Genomic DNA, 21250 nt, shown 5'->3' with positions numbered 1-21250 from the left:
GTATGTAACTATATCTAGCTATTTGCCTGCAGTTCATCTTTAACTTAATTGAATTATTTTATTCAGTTATCATGTGATCAATGATAGAATGAGCATGACTATCAGTTACTATTAGGGTAGGGTGATTCTAGAAGGTGTTGTCTTTAGGCCGGGTTCACACCTATGCGAATTAGATGTGCGTTTCCCCACATCTAATTCGCATAGCAGGAGAATGTGACTGGCTCCCTATGGAGCCGATTCACATATCTCCGGGGCGGCTGCGGAGCGCACTGCACAAAAACGCTGTGCGTCTTTGGCTCCATTTCAGGGCCGAATTCAGGCATAGAATCGGCCCCGATTCGTCCCTGAAACGGGGAACAGGGACGCACAGCGCTCCTGTGTGATCCGCAACCCGTTATAGTGTGAACCCGGGCTGAAAGGTTATATATTTTGGAAGGGACTTTTCTCTAGGAAAAAACATTCTTATTAACAGATATATAGAGAACAGAGAGTAAATACCAAAAAGTTTATGGCATCCTTCTATCAATAAGAGAGTTCAATGTCTCTCCACATAACCTAAAAATAAGCTCAGGAAATGAGTGATGAAAAACAACCCTCCCTTTCCTCTCCAGATAAATGTCATCTGAAAACACACAGGTCGTAGATGTTGTCAAAGTACCATCTTCCTGATTGTAGACAATAATGGGGATAGGATGGTGAAATATGGGGTTACTGAGGTAAGAGTTCAACAAGTTCAGTGATAAGATGCAGCCAAGGCTAAACATTTCGCCTGGGGTGTAAACCAGGAGGCCATAACATTAACATTCTTTAAATTCATTCAAAATCATTTATTAAATTAAAATTAAAAATTATAAATTAAAGTTACTATTTGAATTGAATTGTAATTTATCTATTTAATGAAAGATATAACATTTCCCATAGAAGATTTTGTTTTTGCCTTTTTTGCAGTTTCCTCTTCCGACAAAAAAAAATGACCAAGAGACTGGCCTACAGTTCCGTTTTGGGACATCCCTTTCTCGTAGGCTTTAAATGGACTGTATCTACTAGTCCATCTAACAATACTGTCTCCAGATAGTGCTGCTGTCCAAGGGTGACTCCATTGCTCTTCCATAGATAGAGGAGCCAGGCTGGTTCACCAGGAAAAAAGTCCATTAAGGACTAGTAAGCTGCAATAGGTTACATTTTTGTTTTTGGGTTTAATACCACTTTAAGAAAAGAAAGAAGGGAAGAAAAAACCCCAAAAGAACAGATGAAAGAAGTGAGGGAAGATGAGATGAAGAGAAGATTGAAAAGCAGGAAAAAATGAAAAAGAAGGGATGGGAATATTGAAGGTAGAGATGAATGAGGAAAAAGAAATGGAGGGTAGAAACAAATGAAGAGATGGAGGGTGGGAAGGAAGGCAGGAAAGAATGAAAAGAAGAGAAGAAGGGAAGGTAGGAAGTAAGGAAAGGAAAAGAATAAATGAAAGGAAGGAAGGTAGAAAAGGGAAGGGAATGGTGGTGGGCATGGAATAAAAATCCAAACAACTCAAGCTCCTACCTGCTTCTCGTTGATGGACTCTGCAGATTTTGTGATCCCATCAAGACATTTGCCGATGATTGGGATGACTTGGCGGTCTATTTCGGCATACATTTTCAGTGATTCTCCCAGCCGTGCTATCCTCTTTTCCTCCATATCTTGCAGTTTCTAAAGAATATTGCAGACTGTTAGAATAGTGCACTGCTTACCAAATCAGACCAGGGTCAGGTAAAGAGAAATAAATTATTTTTCCCAAACACACACTATACAAATCAAGTGTTAAACCTACATTTGTCTTGTGTGCTTCTGCCCTTGTAAAGGTAATCGTAAATTGCCTGGTGATACCAATATGTGCCTGTGCTTGTCTCCAGATCATTTCCTTTGTACCTTGTCAGGACCCTGGATCCATGGACCAGTCTATATAAAGGGCCTTAACTCTCTGAGCTAGGATTATCCTTGCTCCCTCAAAACAATAAAACCCATCAATCATCAACCTGACAGATGCTAGAACCATGACTAGCTGTAGGCATTTGACAGCTGGATACCAGGGGTCTTCAAGACATTGTAATAGTTGCGCGTGCCCGCAGCGGGTTTCCCTGGAGCCGATGCGCGTGCCCGGCGGGCACGATCAGGGCTGGGGCAAAGATTTTTGACACCCCAGACGAAACCTCATTTCACCGAACCTTCTGGTTCCGCCCCTGAATCCACCCACCTTGCCCGATCATCAGTGTGACAGAAGGCGGCGCTAGAGGAAGCATGCGACTGCAATAGAGAGCACTGATCATAGAGGCGCGCAGGGGATGTTTGCTTCTGTTCCAGTGCTTGGCCTCTATAATGACACTACAGAGCAGGAAGAAATGAAGAAAGGAGGCACCTCTGGATGCAGGCTTAAAAGCAATTTTAATAAAAAGAGCAGCAACAGAGATTGCACTCGCATTTGTGTTGAGTTAAAAAGGCATATGAGCGTCCCAGATGTAACTGGAGGGGTCCGTGAGGTCGATCATCCCTGCCATGGATGTGTAATCAGACTGGTCTTTCAGATGCACTGTGTCCACCGGCTGGCAATGATGGAGGAATACCAGAATGAGACTTGGAAGGCAAACAGCAATCCAGGCGAGGGGCGATGACATCACACACATGCGACACGTTTCCTGAGTCAGTTTCCTGAGTCAGCAAGCCGTGAATGGCATGACAGCTGCACTCCTTTGTCAAGCTTTGTCAGGGCTCACGGAGGCGCCTCCTTTCTTTGTTTCTAACAGTGCTTTTTGGGAATATGGTTTTCACTCCCATTGGAAGGCTGCCGTGAATGTGGGCTTTATACCTCATCATCGACTTTATGCACACCATCATGGACTACTATTATCTTTTCTTATCCCTTGTTCCAGTTCATCATTTATATGCATAATATTGTCATTTATGTGGATTATTGCTTTTAACCTTTGCGCCAAACACTTGTTATAATGACACTACAGAGCAGCTGCCTGAATAACAGGCAGCAGAGGCATCCCCTGCATCCCACTAGATGCGCACGCTTTATCCCAGCAGCACCCACTAGAGGTTATAACATTTATTACAGAGGTATTTATAATACAGCACCGAAAACTTACATAGCACGGAGAAGGAGAGTAGGGAAACCAGCGGCCGGGCGCCCTAGGCAGCAGTGCGCACTAGGTGGCCACCTAGTTTGCCTAGTGGTAGCACCGTCCCTGGGCACGATGGCCGCCGGGCACCCGCTGCCGCTTGTAAACACACAAATCCTGGTTTTGTCGGGAGAGGAGACAGATTATGTTTTCCTACTAAGTAGGAACAAGGATCTCTCTCCTCCTCTAGTCAGCCACATTCCCCCCAGTTAGAAACACACATAGGGAGCACACCCCTTGATCGCCCCCTAGTGTTATCCCCTTCCCTGCCAGTGACACTTATACAGCAATCAGTGACTATTTTTAGCTCTGATCGCTGATGTCACTGGTCTCAAAAAAGAGTCAAAAGTGTCCAATGTGTCCATCGCAATGTTGCAAGCCCAAAAAAAATCACAGATCGCCACCATTACTAGTAAAAAAAATAATAAAAATAAAAATGCCATAAATCTATCCACTATTTTGTAGACAATAGAACTTTTGCGCAAACCAATCAATATACACTTTTTCTTGTATTTTTTTTACCAAAAATATGTAGAAGAATACATATCGGCCTAAACTGATTAAAAAATGTTATTTATTTTATTTTTTTGGGGGGATATTTATTATAGCAAAAAGTACAAAATATTGTGGGTTTTTTTTTTTGTTTTTTTTAATTGTCGCTCTTTTTTTGTTTATAGTGCAAAAAATAAAAACCGCAGAGGTGATCAAATACATAAATTTTGTTTGGGTACAACGTCGCACGAACGCGCAATTGTCAGTTAAACTGACGCAGTGCCGTATCGTAAAAAATTGCCTGGTCTGGAAGGGCAAATCCTTCTGGGGCTGAAGTGGTTAAACAGGATTGGTCCCAGCACAGAACCCTGGGGGACCCCACTTCCCACCCCTGACCATTCTGAGTATTCTGCATTTATCATCATCCTCTGAACTTGCCCTTGTAGCCAGTTTTAAATCCATGTACTCACCCTATGGTCCATGCCAACGGACCTTACTTTATACAATAAACATTTATGGGGAACTGTGTCAAATGCTTTTTCAAAATCCAGATACACCACGTCTACGGGCCTTCCTTTATCTAGATGGCAGCTCACCTCCTCATAGAAGGTTAATAGATTGGTTTGGCAAGAACGATTCTTCATGAATCCATGCTGATTACTGCTAATGATATCGTTTTCATTACTAAAATCTTGTATATAATCCCTTATCATTCCCTCCCAGAGCTTGCATACTATTGATGTTAGGCTAACTGGTCTGTAATTCCCAGGGATGTATTTTGGCACTTTTTTAAATATTGGTGCTACATTGGCTTTTCTCCAATCAGCTGATACCACTCCAGTCAGTAGACTGTCCGTAAAAATTAGGAACAATGGTCTGGCAATTACTTGACTGAGTTCCCTAAGTACCCTCGGGTGCAAGCCATCTGGTCTCGGTGATTTATTAATGTTAGGTTTCCCAAGTCTATTTCTAACTCCGTCTTCTGTTAGCCATGAGGGTGCTTGCTGTGATGTGTCATGAAGACAAACACTGCAGTTTTGGTTACTGAAGCCCCCCGATTACCTCGTGAAAACTGAGGAGAAGAATAAATTCAATACCTTTGCCATCTCCCCATCCTTTGTAGCCAGATGTCCATCCTCAATCTTTATGGGGCCAATATGGTCTGTCCTCCCTTTTTTACTGTTTATATACTTTATTTATTGGGATTTTTTTTGCTCTCCTCCGCTATTGTGTCTTTCGTGATCTATCTTAGCTGCCCTAATTGCACCCTTACATATCTTGTTGCATTTTTTGTAAAGTCTGAATGCTGATGATGATCCCCCAGCCTTGTATTTTTTGAAGGCCTTCTCCTTTGCTTTTATATGCATTTTTACATTGGAGTTAAGCCATACAGGACTTTTGTTCTCTCTTTTAAATTTTTTTCCCAATGGGATGCACTGGCTAATGCCCTTATTTAATATGCTCTTTAAGCAAACCCATCTCTGCTCCGTGTTCTTTGTTTCTAATATTTTATCCCAATTTATATCTTCTAACAAGGTTCGTAGTTTAGGGAAGTTGGCTCTTTTGAAATTCAGTGTCTTTGTGTTCCCCTTGTGTTTCCTATTTGTGTGATTTATACTGAAGCCAATTGACCTGTGATTGCTGTTTCCTAAATTGCCTCCTATTTCCACATACGTCATCAGGTCTGTTTTGTTGGCAATCAGTAGATCTAGTAACGCCTTGTTTCTAGTTGGTGCATCTACCATCTGGCCCATGAAATTGTCCTGCAAGAAATTTAGGAACTGGCGAGCCTTAGACGAATGCTTAGTTCCCTCTGCCCAGTCTATGTCTGGATAATTAAAATCCCCCATTATGGTAACACTTCCCATCCTTGCTGCTAATCCAAATTGTGATAGGAGGTTCATCTCCCCCTCTTCCCTCAGGTTAGGGGGCCTATAGCATACTCCCAGTATTATCTTCCCCTTAGCTTCATCCCTTTGGAGCTCTACCCATAAGGATTCCACCTCCTCCCTAGCTCCCTTATTGATGTCATCTCTCACATTCACTTTTTCACATGATACAAATGTTATCAATTGAGTTGCAGTTCAGTGACTAAAATAAGTATTTGATCCCCAAGCAAAACATGACTTAGTACTTACTGGAGAAACCCTTGTTGACAAGCACAGAGGTAAGATGTTTCTTGTAGTTAGTGACCAGGTTTGCACACATTACAGGAGGGATTTTGGTCCACTCTTCTTTACAGATCTTCACTAAATCCTTAAGGTTTCTTAAGTTGTCGCTTGGCAACTCAAAATGTTTCCACCTCTGTGCTTGACTGTAGGGATGGTGTTTTTAGGGTCATGGTCAGCATTTTTCTTTCTCCAAACACAGCGAGTTGAGTTATTGCCAAAAAGCAAAATTTTGGTCTCATCTGACCACAGCACTTTCTCCCAATCTTTCTCTGAATCATTTAGATGTTCAATGCCAGACTTCAGATGGGCCTGTATATATGCCTTCTTGAGGAGGGGGACCTTGCGAGCTCTGAAGGATTTCAATCCATGGCGGCATATTGTGTTACCAATGGTTTGTTTGGTGACTGTGGTCCCAACTACCTTGACATCATTCACAATCTCCTCCTGTGTAGTTTTGGGCTGATCCCTCACTTTTCTCATGATCACCCTTACCTCATGAGGCGAAATCTTGGATGGAGCTCCAGACCGAGGGCGATTGATGGTTATTTTGTATTTCTTCCATTTGCGAATAATTGCTCCAACAGTTGTCTCCTTCTCACCGGGCTTCTTCTTGCTGATGGCCTTGTTGCCCATTCCAGCCTTGTGCAGGTCTACAATCTTGTCCCTGACATCCTTTGACAGCTCTTTGGTCTTGGCCATGATGGTGAGGTTTAAATGAAAGAAAGAGATTCCTTGGACAGGTGTCTTTTATACACATAACGAGTTGTCCTTAGGAGCACCTTCTTAAATTGACAGGACTAATCTGTGTACCACATGAGCACATACTGTAGCCAATCTGTGGGAGCCAGAATTATTGATGGTTGGTAGGGGATCAAATACTTATTTTACTCACTGAACTGCAACTTAATTTATAACATTTGTATTATGTGTTTTTTCTGGATCTTTGGTAGATATTCTGTCTCTATAATTTAAAATACAATTGTGATAAAAATGATAGACCCTTCATTTATTTGTAAGTGGGCAAACTTACAAAATCCGAAGGGGACCAAATAATTATTTTCCCCACTGTATATATTGATATGAGATATGTCAGCGTAACAGGCTAAGTGATGAGCCTATACCACACCTGGAAGATGGACGGCATGTGTGTGTGATAGTGCTCATTCTGCTCGCGGTTAAACTTCTGTAACACTGATGAATAATCCCCTTTACTGTCGTCTGACATCTGATGACGGATCTGAGCTTGCTGTCGTGCCTGCATTAAAAAAATAGAAAGAAAAAGTGGATGAGACAGATTAAATGGTCATTCTAGTAGCATAATATATTATCTTTGTCTTTTGAGCTTTTGTACTGTAGTTAAATGGAAGGGACCAAACATTTACTTTTGTGTCTTATTAAAGCACATTTTAGATACAATTGACCATGAATGGAATTAGAATGCAGAGCCAAGGTGAAGATAGAGTTGGAGAATCACTTTTCTTCAGCAAGAGGGTCCTGTTTTCTATTTATTTTTTGCCAGGGGAATGGAAAGTGAGCGGCCCAAGGGCCAGATATGACTTTTGCTTGCCTTTTTTCAGCCCTTGGGGCAGTATTTCTTCCACTGACAAAGGGACATAATTCCTGCCAATGACACCAACAATGGGGTATAATTCCTGTGTACTGACACCAATGATGGGGCATAATTCCTGCCACTGTATACAGACGAAAGTACTCTGGGTATGGGACTTTAAATATACCTCCAATGGTGTGACAGATGCACAGAAGTGATAATACTATTGAGTAAAAAAAAAATCCACTTTATTTCAACATATGGTAAACACGTAAGTTAAAATAATTTTAAAAACAATCATATATATCAGCCAGCCAATATTATTATGTATGTGGCCTTGAGATCAACCTGAGGTCAACGTGTTTCCCGGGATTGAGATTCCCCGCTTCATCAGGACCTGGGATCTCAAAAATAACCGTGCTGAAACAATATATAAAAATTCTTAAATTCCATACAAGATCATTTGTAAAAAAAAATGAAAAAATACAAGAAAAAAATTATCATTATCATCCTATACCTACTTTGGAATAAAAGGGGGAAGGGAAGAGGATATTAATAAAAAATAATAATCGTCTGGCTGATATATATGATTGTTTTTAAAATGATTTTCACTTGTGTGTTTTACATATGTTGAAATAACGTGGAATTTTTTTTCCTCTATAGTATTATCACTTTTGTGCATCTGCCATACCATTGGAGGTATATTCCAAGTTCCATACCCAGAACTGAAAGCAATCATCCCCTCCTTCCATCCAATGTTGGAAGGGTTTGATTAATGCCAGCCTGCCTTTGTACAAAGCTACTTACGCAAACACATGCTGGCTTGGTGATTCTTCTACAACAAGCAGCGAGCCAGGTAACGCAAATTAAAGTATAGACCTCAACCGAACACCCAGTTATGATGCCACTTACTCAATCTGTATCCTGATTATCAATATTTGAGCCTAGATAGATACTCCTGAGCTGATCCCACTCCCCACTTTGGGGTAGCAGTTTAGAATTTTTCTTTTGCTTTAAGTTCTTGTGATGTATGTTGTTTTTTTTGTGAATGAGACCTATTGGTCTCGCCCCTGCGTGGGCTCCAGATGTATGCCTATTTCTGTTCAGAAAATCAATAAAAAAGATTTTTCAAAAGTCCCATACCCAGAGTTCTTTCGTCTGTATATATATATATTATTAGGGATGATACCCCTCCAGTGGCATATATAAATTTTACACTCTGTACCCATATATAGTTATGTTGTAATTCCTTCCACTGACACAAACGTTAGGGCACTATTCCTCCTACAGTACTGATACCAATGATGGGGCACTATTCTTCTCATTAATACCAATGACGAGGTACTGTTCCTCCCACTGACACCAATGATGGGGCACTACTCCTCCCACTGATACCAATGATGGGGCACTATTACTCCCACTGACATAAATTATAGGGCACCATTCTTCCCACTGACACCAATGGTGGGGCACTATTATTCTCACGACCACCAATAATGGGGCATTTTTGATACTGATGCCAGGATGTTTTCTACTCCCAATGGCCACATTCCGGGTCCCTCTAAAGTCTGAGGGACAGTAAACTGGCCCTTTGTTTAGAAAGTTTTGAGACCCTTGCTCTAAAGTGACCCTGTTGCTATACTAAATTTACTCAAACTTGTCCTGTAAAAAAAGACGGTATATACAGTGGGGACGGAAAGTATTCAGACCCCTTAAATTTTTCACACTTTGTTATATTGCAGCCATTTGCTAAAATCATTTAAGTTCATTTTTTTCCTCATTAATGTACACACAGCACCCCTTATTGACAGAAAAACACAGAATTGTTGACATTTTTGCAGATTTATTAAAAAAGAAAAACTGAAATATTACAGTGTCCTAAGTATTCAGACTCTTTGCTGTGACACTCATATATTTAACTCAGGTGCTGTCCATTTCTTCTGATCATCCTTGAGATTATTCTACACCTTCATTTGAATCCAGCTGTGTTTGATTATACTGATTGGACTTGATTAGGAAAGCCACACACCTGTCTATATAAGACCTTACAGCTCACAGTGCATGTCAGAGCAAATGAGAATCATGCGGTCAAAGGAACTGCCTGAAGAGCTCAGAGACAGAACTGTGGCAAGGCACAGATCTGGCCAAGGTTACAAAAAAATTTCTTCTGCACTTAAGGTTCCTAAGAGCACAGTGGCCTCCATAATCTTTAAATGGAAGACGTTTGGGACGACCAGAACCCTTACTAGAGCTGGCCATCCAGCCAAACTGAGCTATCGGGGGAGAAGAGCCTTGGTGAGAGAGGTAAAGAAGAACCCACAGATCACTGTGGCTGAGCTCCAGAGATGCAGTTGGGAGATGGGAGAAAGTTCATTGCAGGCCTCCACCAGTCGGGGCTTTATGGCAGAGTGGCCTGACGGAAGCCTCTCCTCAGTGCAAGACACATGAAAGCCCGCATGGAGTTTGCTAAAAAAAACACCTGAAGGACTCCAAGATGGTGAGAAATAAGATTCTTTGGTCTGATGAGACCAAGATAGAACTTTTTGGCCTTAATTCTAAGCGGTATGTGTGGAGAAAACCAGGCACCGCTCATCACCTGTCCAATACAGTCCCAACAGTGAAGCATGGTGGTGGCAGCATCATGCTGTGGGGGTGTTTTTCAGCTGCAGGGACAGGACGACTGGTTGCAATCGAGGGAAAGATGAATGTGGCCAAGTACAGGGATATCCTGGACGAAAACCTTCTCCAGAGTGCTCAGGACCTCAGACTGGGCCGAAGGTTTACCTTCCAACAAGGCAATGACCCTAAGCACACAGCTAAAATAATGAAGGAGTGGCTTCACAACAACTCCGTGACTGTTCTGGAATGGCCCAGCCACAGCCCTGACTTAAACCCAATTGAGTATCTCTTGAGAGACCTAAAAATGGCTGTCCACCAACGTTTACCATCCAACCTGACAGAACTGGAGAGGATCTGCAAGGAGGAATGGCAGAGGATCCCCAAATCCAGGTGTGAAAAACTTGTTGCATCTTTCCCAAAAAGACTCATTACTGTATTAGATCAAAAGGGTGCTTCTACTAAATACTGAACAAAGGGTCTGAATACTTAGGACCATGTGATATTTCAGTTTTTCTTTTTTAATAAATCTGCAAAAAAGTCAACAATTCTGTGTTTTTCTGTCAATATGGGGTGCTGTGTGTACATTAATGAGGAAAAAAATGAACTTAAATGATTTTAGCAAATGGCTGCAATATAACATAAACAATATAAATTTAAGGGGGTCTGAATACTTTCCATCCCCACTGTAATTACCTCTCCATAGGGAAACTGATACATCCAGAAGTGTTAATTTCCTTGGTCCCCTGCAAATTGCAAAGGTTCCTCCCTCAGACCTCCATGTCACCACTGTATCCTGTAATGGGTGGAGGTCACATGGAGGAATCGAGGAGAGCCGTTGGACATCCTGAAGCTCAAAACTCCTGGATATCTGGAAATGTTGGTTTCCTTGCACCGTTTGGAAGATCATTTCTTTTGAATGGAGACAGGAGAGGTGAGTATAAAGGGCCTCTTCACACCATGTGCCGATATGTGAGTTCTTCTGCACCCATTTCACAAAGTAAACAGTTGTTCTCTATGTGCCCTGTTTCCACCACAACATTGGTATCATGTCTGCACTTTTTCTGCACAGAAATCTGCAACCTGTATACAATTTTCTGAGCAGAAAAGAAGCTCACGTGACACCAACATTAAACTGGGCACATAGAGAACAACTGTTTTTTCTTTTTGTGCCCTTACACTTTGTTACAGATTCCTGCACAGAAAACAAAAAACTCATGTAACGCCAGTGTTATGCTGTGAACAGGGCACATAGAAAACAACAGTTTTTATTTGTGTCCTTGCAGAGACCTACATATCTATATACATGCATATCTCTGCACATGGAGTGAACAAGACCAAAATATTTTATGCAGATCAAATCTGAGCGTTTTTACCATCAGTTTTTATGCATGTATGCTGTGAATGAGCCTTACAGGGAAAGCTTTGCTGAGTAAATTCAGCAACCGGGTAAGTATGGTTCATTTTCAGTGAGTACACATTTGAAGTTGTTACTGCAGTATTTATCTTAAAGTAAGTGATGTGACATTCACAATGTTTGTTTACTATACTAAGTCTAGAAATTTGTAGAAATAACCACTAGAGGGAGCTCTGTACTTGACATAGCCTTATACAACCTCCTTGTGTTGCTATTAAAATAAGATATTAGCCACACAGGGTGAGCATTGTTTTCAGTGAGTCAGCTGACTCAGACATGCATTGTGAGGAGCAGCAGTAAATCACTATTATTGTGTGGCACTGCAAAGCAAAAAGCAGGTAAGCAAGGAATAAATATGTTTACTCCCATGTACATATACAGTTAAACAATACTCATAGAATAAAAGATTATTTGGAAAATGAACACACATTGATAAAATTAATTACATCAAGCCGATCCATTTTATGCATATATCTGAAAATAAAGTTGCAAAGACTACAATTTCCTCTTTAAATTAGACTACAGCATCTAGAATCCAGGCCCACCAGCTCCTCCTGCTGTAGCAGTGAAGGTCTAGCTTGACTTTATGCTAAGTAGCCATGTCGCCAGCTCTCTGTCTGGGGAGACGTGGTGACCACATTGGTAGTAAGGCGATGGTTATCCAGGGACTAAACTATGTGGTATCCATATTTGGGTTGGAGGAGATATGGAGACTGCCATGCAGACCTCTCCTACTAAAGTGGCTTGGTCCCTGTCATACTGATCCCCTGGGTTTGATGGTTTCTAAGTCTCAGACTCAAAACTGGTATGCAAAGCATAAGTTCTGATATCACTGTGACTTTTCTGATTGGCATGCTCGTTCCAGGCCAACATCTCAAAGTAGTGAAACCAGAGACAGCCAAGTGCCTAGCTTTTTTTTTCTATTTTTCTCTCAATACGGGTTCATTTTAAAGATCAAGAAAGTAAATTACAGTAATTATTTCAGGAAATTTTTTTACCTTTGCTACCTCCCAGTGTGGGTCACCTCACCTTTGGTTTGCCTCTATAGCAACATGTCTACTAAGAAAAGTCTGGTCATCGATGGGGGCCACATAGGCAGGTAAACAGGACTAATTGCACAGAATTTGCTTCCTCGCTTATGCTGTGATCTTCACAAACCCCATGCTGGGCTAGATCCATGACCTGAATACACAGACAATCGTTTCCAAACAACTAATCTGTGAAGCTGCAGTAGCGGATGGAACACTTTATTCATGGGAGATGGAAACTTGAAAGCAGTGCCAGAAAGTCTAAGGACTCTGCTAAACAGAGGTGGCCAAAACACTGTCTCATTGCTGAGATTAAAGAGAACCCTATTACTTTGCTCAGGGCATATCGAGACGAAGAAGGAGTCTAGGAAAGGTAGTCATAAGGGCTAAATAACTTCAGCTGGAAAAAAACTGGAGCTAAAAGCTTGTAGCACCCAATTAGGTTTCATTTTTTTAATATCAAAGAAAGGGAAGAAGGTTGCTACTGGCAATAACACAAATGTTGCTCTACTTTGTTCACAAACCTACCAAACTATGAACGTTTAGAAAATTTTGAAGCATGACATTATTTCTGTTTAGGCTTGTATGCATCTTATTATGGCAGTGTTAGGAATTTAAGATGTGGTAGAGTTATGTTGGCCATACACTATACGAAAAATCGCCAGAACCCATTTTCGAAAAACAAACATTCGGCCGTGAGTGCAAACGATATTGCCATCATGTAATGACCAATAAATCGTTCAGTGGACATAAATGATTGCATTTTTTGTTCGTTTTTTTACATATACCTAGTGCAAACAGTTCGGATGGGAAACACATTAACCTTTCAATTCATCGTTCCTTCGGCAGAAAATTTCCAAACTTGTCCTTTGCTTTTTTGGCTCAAAAATATCCCAACGATTATCGATTTTGTGCCCATTATCTGGCCAAAAAACAAACGAACTGTCTAAATGACCGAATTTCGGCTGATTTTTCATATAGTGTATGGCCAGTATTAGGTTGACTGGCGCTAGTGTCAAAAGTTATTGTCAAGAATGGTGCAGCTATAGAGAAAAAGTGAGACTTTTCTAGACTTGGCATGCCCTTCGAGTACAACATAAGAAAAAACACTGCTCCAGCAGTGCTATTTTCATAGATGAAAATATTTTGGCCATAGTTTTCGTCAGCTGCATGTTTTCAGTGACAAAAACTAAAGTCAATTGATGAAAACTCAGGAAAATCAATTCCAATTTTCATTTAGTCATCTAAAATCGAATGTGTTTAGTTAAATTGTAATGCATTATTTAAACATTTCTCTAGAATTTACATTTTTAATATACTCCTGGAGTAAAAATCCAATAACATGTTATTATTTATGGTATTTAAAGTGATAATAAAGGTAACATTTTTATTCTTTTAATAATAAATGTCCTACTTACCTGCAGCGGTTTTGCACAGAGCAGCCCCGTTCCGACTATTCTCGGGTCCCCTGCCGGCGCTCCAGGCCCCTCCTTCCTGCTGAGTGCCCCCAGAGCATGCAATGGGGGCACCTGAGCAGGTGTGCTCCCGAGCTGCTCTGCATGTCCATTCACACACTCCGCCCCCCCTCCCTCCTCAACAGCCAGTGAGGAGAGACCCAGCAGAGCCGAGGCTCCTGTGCACAGCACTGGAGAAAGATCAGGCTCAGGTAAGTATTAGGGGGTCTTGGGGGGCTGTTGCATGGAGAAGTTTTTTACCTTCATGCATAGAATGCATGAAGGTAAAAAAACTTGAGCCTTTACAACCACTTTAAAGTTTGAACATGCACTACAGACACAGATTTAGCCATTGTGATATACAGTGGGGACAGAAAGTATTCAGACCCCCTTAAATTTTTCACTCTTTGTTATATTGCAGCCATTTGCTAAAATCATTTAAGTTCATTTTTTTCCTCATTAATGTACACACAGCACCCCATATTGACAGAAAAACACAGAATTGTTGACATTTTTGCAGAATTATTAAAAAAGAAAAACGGAAATATCACATGGTCCTAAGTATTTAGACTCTTTGGTGTGACAGCAGGTGCTGTCCATTTCTTCTGATGATCCTTGAGATGGTTCTACACCTTCATTTGAGTCCAGCTGTGTTTGATTATACTGATTGGACTTGATTAGGAAAGCCACACACCTGTCTATATAAGACTTTACAGCTCACAGTGCATGTCAGAGCAAATGAGAATCATGAGGTCAAAAGGAACTGCCTGAAGAGCTCAGAGACAGAATTGTGGCAAGGCACAGATCTGGCCATGGTTACCAAAAAAATTTCTGCTGCACTTAAGGTTTCTAAGAGCACAGTGGCCTCCATAATCCTTAAATGTAAGATGTTTGGGATGACCAGAACCCTTCCTAGAGCTGGCCATCCGGCCAAACTGAGCTATCGGGGGAGAAGAGCCTTGGTGAGAGAGGTAAAGAAGAACCCAAAGATCACTGTGGCTGAGCGCCAGAGATGCAGTCGGGAGATGGGAGAAAGTTGTAGAAGGTCAACCATCACTGCAGGCCTCCACCAGTCGGGGCTTTATGGCAGAGTGGCCTGACAGAAGCCTCTCCTCAGTGCAAGACACGTGAAAGCCTGCATGGAGTTTGCTAAAAAACGTCTGAAGGACTCCAAGATGGTGAGAACTAAGATTCTTTGGTCTGAAGAGACCAAGATAGAACTTTTTGGCCTTATTTCTAAGCGGTATGTGTGGAGAAAATCAGGCACTGCTCATCACCTGTCCAATACAGTCCCAACAGTGAAGCATGGTGGTGGCAGCATCATGCTGTGGGGGTGTTTTTCAGCTGCAGGGACAGGACGACTGGTTGCAATCGAGGGAAAGATGAATGCGGCCAAGTACAGGGATATCCTGGACGAAAACCTTCTCCAGAGTGCTCAGGACCTCAGACTGGGCCGAAGGTTTACCTTCCAACAAGGCAATGACCCTAAGCACACAGCTAAAATAACGAAGGAATGGCTTCACAACAACTCCGTGACTGTTCTTGAATGGCCCAGCCAGAGCCCTGACTTAAACCCAATTGAGCATCTCTGGAGAGACCTAAAAATGGCTGTTCACCAACGTTTACCATCCAACCTGACAGAACTGGAGAGGATCTGCAAGGAGGAATGGCAGAGGATTCCCAAATCCAGGTGTGAAAAACTTGTTGCATCTTTCCCAAAAAGACTCATGGCTGTATTAGATCAAAAGGGTGCTTCTACTAAATACTGAGCAAAGGGTCTGAATACTTAGGACCATGTGATATTTCAGTTTTTTTTTTTAATAAATCTGCAAAAATGTCAATAAATCTGTGTTTTTCTGTCAATATGGGGTGCTGTGTGTACAATATGGAGTGCTGTGTGTACAATATGGGGTGCTGTGTGTACATTAATGAGGAAAAAAATGAACTTAAATGATTTTAGCAAATGGCTGCAATATAACAAAGAGTGAAAAATTCAAGGGGGTCTGAATACTTTCAATCCCCACTGTATAACGTCTTAAATAAAACAAGGTTTCATAAACAAACAAAAATATTGCTTTTTGACAAACAGAAGTTCCACTTTAAAATATAAAAAACAAACCCAAAAAACTATATACTCTATTGGCTGTAATGCCAGGCTGCAAGTGGGAATAGAGAAGTAAATGGGAGTGAGAGAGTGCACAGAGCAGGGTGCATTATAGTTTGTGGATGGGCAGGTGACCTGCAAGTGGGGATGGGGGAAGTGCTAAACTTTTCATCCAAATTCTAAATGGCTGCATTTGTAAATTTTAAAAGCCAATATAAAGGAATAATAGTAGTGAAAAAAAGGCCTTGTGGATTTAATTAACCTTTTTTTTGGTTAATTCTCCTTTAAGGGGTGTGGCAAGGGGCATGTCCTATGCCTACATACATTTGCTAGTAGGTGTCCCTCATTCCCATCTCAAAATGTTGGGAGGTATGCATAATCACTCAGAGCTTCATACTACACCCCATGTGACCATGTGACATCACATGCAGTGTAAAGTTGGGCATCGGACAGGATTACTGCAGCCTTATCAGCTGAAGCTGATAAGACTGACACAGGCAAACACTAGATAATCGGCACAAGTAAATGAGCAGTTAAACAGGGTTGCCATAGAAACGTTGGATTGAGAAGGAGGCTTGGTTAACAGTACAGGAAGTGCTCAATGTAAGGGCGGAAATACACTCTACTGTGGACTCAGAAAACAATACTTAAGATGGCGCTGCCTAACCCCTGGAAACAAGTTTTTTAAAGTTTCTTTAAACAGTAAGTAATATGTGATTTGGGCTGGATTACAGTGGCTATAGTTTGATAATTACTTATTATAATGGACTAAATGAAAAGCAGCATCAGAGTGGGAGAGTTTACTTCCTCTTTAAAAGCTTCCATGATACAAAGAAAACACTGATACTGCCGCATTTCTGCCCCTGCGGGCCTTAGTCGCAGCTATGACTACGGCCCCTTGGGGGCAGAAACACGTCTGTATTTTCAGCTTTTATTATTGCTGTTTTTTCTGCTGCAGATTTCCCCTCACTTCCCGTCTGGTAAAACATTGCCCCCAAACAGGAAGTAAGGAGAAATCTCTTTAAAAAGTAAGGGTAAATCTCTTTAATGGTGCTCCTTTATAGAGGTCAAATTTGACAAGAAGAAAATTCTATATAAAACAAAAAAAAAAACAAAAGCAAAGAAAGGTTTGGCTATACGTACACTTTAAAGGAAAGGTAAGTAAGTACAGAGCTGGGGAGCTAAAGCAAACTGTATGTTTTTCTTGCACTTCATGCGTTGCCAGCCCTAACAGGTTGACTGGTACATGCACAATATAAAACAAAATTAAAATTCAGAAAAACAGTTTAATGCATATGTGTGATAACGCGCATTTAAAAGCTCAAATAAAAAGCAGCTGAATCACAGGAATATACAGTATCTCACAATAGTGAGTACACCCCTCACATTTTTGTAAATATTTTATTATATCTTTTCATGTGACAACACTGAAGAAATGACACTTTGCTACAATGTAAAGTTGTGAGTATACAGCTTGTATAACAGTGTACATTTGCTGTCCCCTCAAAATAGCTCAACACACAGCCATTAATATCTAAACCGCTGGCAACAAAAGTGAGTACACCCCTAAGTGAAAATGTCCAAATTGGGTCCAATTAGCCATTTTCCCTCCCCGGTGTCATGTGACTCGTTAGTGTTACAAGGTCTCAGTTGTGAATGGGGAGCAGGTGTGTTAAATTTGGTGTTATCAAACTCTCTCATACTGGTCACTGGAAGTTCAACATGGCACCCCATGGCAAAGAACTCTCTGAGGAGCTGAAAAAAAGAATCGTTGCTCTACATAAAGATGGCCTAGGCTATAAGAAGATTGCCAAGACCCTGAAACTGAGCTGCAGCACGGTGGCCAAGACCATACAGCGGTTTAACAGGACAGGTTCCACTCAGAACAGGCCTCGCCATGGTCAACCAAAGAAGTTGAGTTCACGTGCTCAGCATCATATCCAGAGGTTGTCTTTGGGAAATATGCGTATGAGTGCTGCCAGCATTGCTGCAGAGGTTGAAGGGGTGGGGGGCCAGCCTGTCAATGCTCAGACCATACGCCGCACACTGCATCAAATTGGTCTGCATTACTGTTGTCCAGGAGGAAGCCTCTTCTAAAGATGATGCACAAGGACGCCCACAAACAGTTTGCTGAAGACAAGCAGACTAAGGACATGGATTACTGGAACCATGTCCTGTGGTCTGATGAGACCAAGATGAACTTATTTGGTTCAGATGGTGTCAAGCGTGTGTGGCGGCAACCAGGTGAGGAGTACAAAGACAAGTGTCCCCATTCTTGACAAGCCTACAGTCAAGAATGGTGTGGGAGTGTCATGGTCTGGGGATGCAATAGTGCTACCGGCACAGTTACAGTTCATTGAGAGAACCATGAATGCCAACATGTACTGTGACATACTGATGCAGAACATGATCCCCTCCCTTCAGAGACTGGGCCGCAGGGCAGTATTCCAACATGACAACGACCCTAAACACACCTCCAAGACGACCAATGCCTTGCTAAAGAACCTTAGTGTAAAGGTGATGGACTGGCCAAGCATGTCTCCAGACCTAAACCCTATTGAGCATCTGTGGGGCATCCTCAAACGGAAGGTGGAGGAGTGCAAAGTCTCTAACATCCACCAGCTCTGTGATGTCGTCATGGAGGAGTGGAAGAGGGCTCCAGTGGCAACCTGTGAAGCTCTGGTGAACTCAATGCCCAAGCAGGTTAAGGCAGTGCTGGAAAATAATGGTGGCCACACAAAATATTGACACTTTGGGCCCAATTTGGACATTTTCATGTAGAGGTGTACTCCTCAGCAGTTTATACATTAATGGCTGTGTGTTGAGTTATTTTGAGGGGACAGCAAATTTACACTGTTATACAAGCTGTACACTCACCACTTTACATTGTAGCAAAGTGTAATTTCTTCAGTGTTGTCACATGAAAAGATATAATAAAATATTTACAAAAATGTGAGGGGTGTACTCACTTTTGTGAGATACTGTATGTGCAAATGGACCCTTAAACCTGAATTTGCCCAAACTGAAAAAAAAAAAAATTTCTACCCTTTTCTACCCTGCTGTTTTCTGCCTAATTTAAAATGATAGGTCCACTTTAATCACTGGCAGCTTACACAAACACTGGAAGCTCAGGTCCCACAAATCATCTAGTCAGCCATGATGGAAAGATTTTACAATTATGTTGTCTCTTCTGCCAGCCAAAGCAGAAAGACAAGCCAGAATATGTTCTATTCCCTGTAGACAGCCCAACACAGTCTTTTAATTATGGGTGCTGGAAGTACGTGTCATTAGGTATATTAATTAGGACTTGTCAAATCCCTATTAGACACTTGATATCATCATTTAGTTTTAAATAACTTAACAAGGGCATGCTAAAATGCAAATTATATGTATTATTTTACTGGAATAACGTCAGATTTTCTATGACTCTATTAGAGGAGTACAACAGAGAGCGGATGAAGGTACAGTATGTACAACCTAACACAAAATAAAGGGGATTTTTTTTCATCAGCTGGGCAGAGCCATGCAATTTTCTCCTTTACATTACAGGACCAAACTTGCATCAAGAACCATTTGTTTATAGCACAAATACAGTCTACATGTTATTATTTTTAGTAAAGGATTTACACATCAGTCTCCTTTTTAACCCCAGGAGACATAAAAATGACTTATAGAGAGAACACAAGAGGTCACTTCTAAGTGTAGCAATTTACTGCTACACATAGAGGCGCCCTCTTGTAGTTTCTCTACAGTGGGGAAATTGTTATTTGATCCCCTGCAGATTTTGTAACTTTGCTCACTTACAAAGAGATAAAGGGTCTATAACTTTTATCATAGGTGTATTTTAAAATATCAACCAAAAATCCAGAAAATACACATGATACAATAGTTATAATCTGAGTTGCAGTATAGTGATTAAAACATGACTTAGTACTTGGTGGAGAAACCTTTGTTGGCAAGCACATAGGTAGGACGTTTCTTGTAGTTGGTGACCAGGTTTGCACACATCCCAGGAGGGATTTTGGCCCACTCTTCTTTACAGATCTTCTCTAAATCCTTTAGGTTTCTTGGCTGTCGCTTGGCAACTCCAAGTTTCAGCTCCCTCCATAGATTTTCAATAGGATTAGATCTAAAGACTGGCTAGGCCATTCCATGACCTTAATGTGCTTCTTCTTGAGCCACTCCTTTGTTGCCTTGGTGGTATGTTTTGGGTCATTGTCATGCTGAAAGATCGACCCATCTTCAGTGTTCTGGCTGAGGTAAGAAGGTTCTCATCCAATATTTTACAATAAATGGCCCCATTCATTGGCCAGTCAATGCGGCAAAGTCGGTCTGTACTTTTAGCAGAGAAACAGCCCCAAAGCATCATGTTTTCACCTCTGTGCTTGACTGTATGGATAGTGTTCTTAGAGCCATTTTTCTTCCTCCAAACACTGCGAGTCCCCCTCCTCAAGAAGGCACATGTACAGTCATGCAAATGAACATCTAAAATAATTCAGAGAAGGATTGGGAGAAAGTGCTGTGGTCAGATGAGATCAAAACTGAGCTCTTTGGCATTAACTCGACACGTCGTGTTTGGAGGAAGAAAAATGCGGACTATGACCCTAAGAACACCATCCTTACAGTCAAGCACAGCGGGGGTGCAGGTCGACACGATCCCGCGAACCGTCGTAGCTATACGTCAGTCCCTTTAAGCGAGATAGCATGTGCACGCGCTGCACAGCGGGGGTGCCAATGCTCGTGACTGGCGGTTGCAATGACCACCAGCTATGAGCGATCACGGGCACGAGAGGCAGAACAGGGACGTGTGTGTGTAAACACACACGTCCCAGTTCTGTGAGGAGAGGAGAGAGAGATCGTGAGTTCCTACGAGCTGGGAACCACGATCTCTCATCTCCTATAGTCAGTCCCATCCCTCACAGTTAGAACACACACATAGGGAACACAGTTAACCCCTTGATCGCCCCCTAGTGTTAACACCTTCCCTTCCAGTGACATTTATACAGTAATCAATGCATTTTTATAGCAGTGATCGCTGTATAATTGTCAATCGACCCAAAAATGTGTCAAAAGTGTCTGATAGCGCCTGCTATCCCGCTTAAAGGGACCAACGTATAGCTACGACAGTTCGTGGGATCGTGCCGACCTGCCCCAGTATAATGATAGCGGCTGGTTGGCAAGTGGTTAAATAAAGCTGTGGCCTTGCCCTATTTTCAACTTAATCAGCTTTCCTGTCTTTTTGGGGGGGGCAAGGTATTGGT

The 21250-nt window shown here is 41.7% G+C and overlaps 1 protein-coding gene across 1 annotated transcript in view; it reads right to left on the bottom strand.

Annotated features, from left to right (window-relative positions):
- The window catches only part of FNBP1 (formin binding protein 1), a gene marked incomplete in the record, with an annotated part of 349112 nt that overhangs the window by 79340 nt on the left and 248522 nt on the right, over positions 1-21250 (bottom strand). Inside the window, 2 exon segments of the mRNA XM_073600497.1 lie at positions 1540-1686; positions 6948-7076. Of these exon segments, the coding sequence (XP_073456598.1) occupies positions 1540-1686; positions 6948-7076 (276 nt within the window).

The sequence above is a fragment of the Aquarana catesbeiana genome, linkage group LG09, assembly GCF_042186555.1.
Source record: "Aquarana catesbeiana isolate 2022-GZ linkage group LG09, ASM4218655v1, whole genome shotgun sequence".
NCBI lineage: Eukaryota > Metazoa > Chordata > Amphibia > Anura > Ranidae > Aquarana > Aquarana catesbeiana.
The sequence above is the reverse complement of the archived record's forward strand: the minus strand, read 5'-3'. Positions and strand labels throughout refer to the sequence as shown.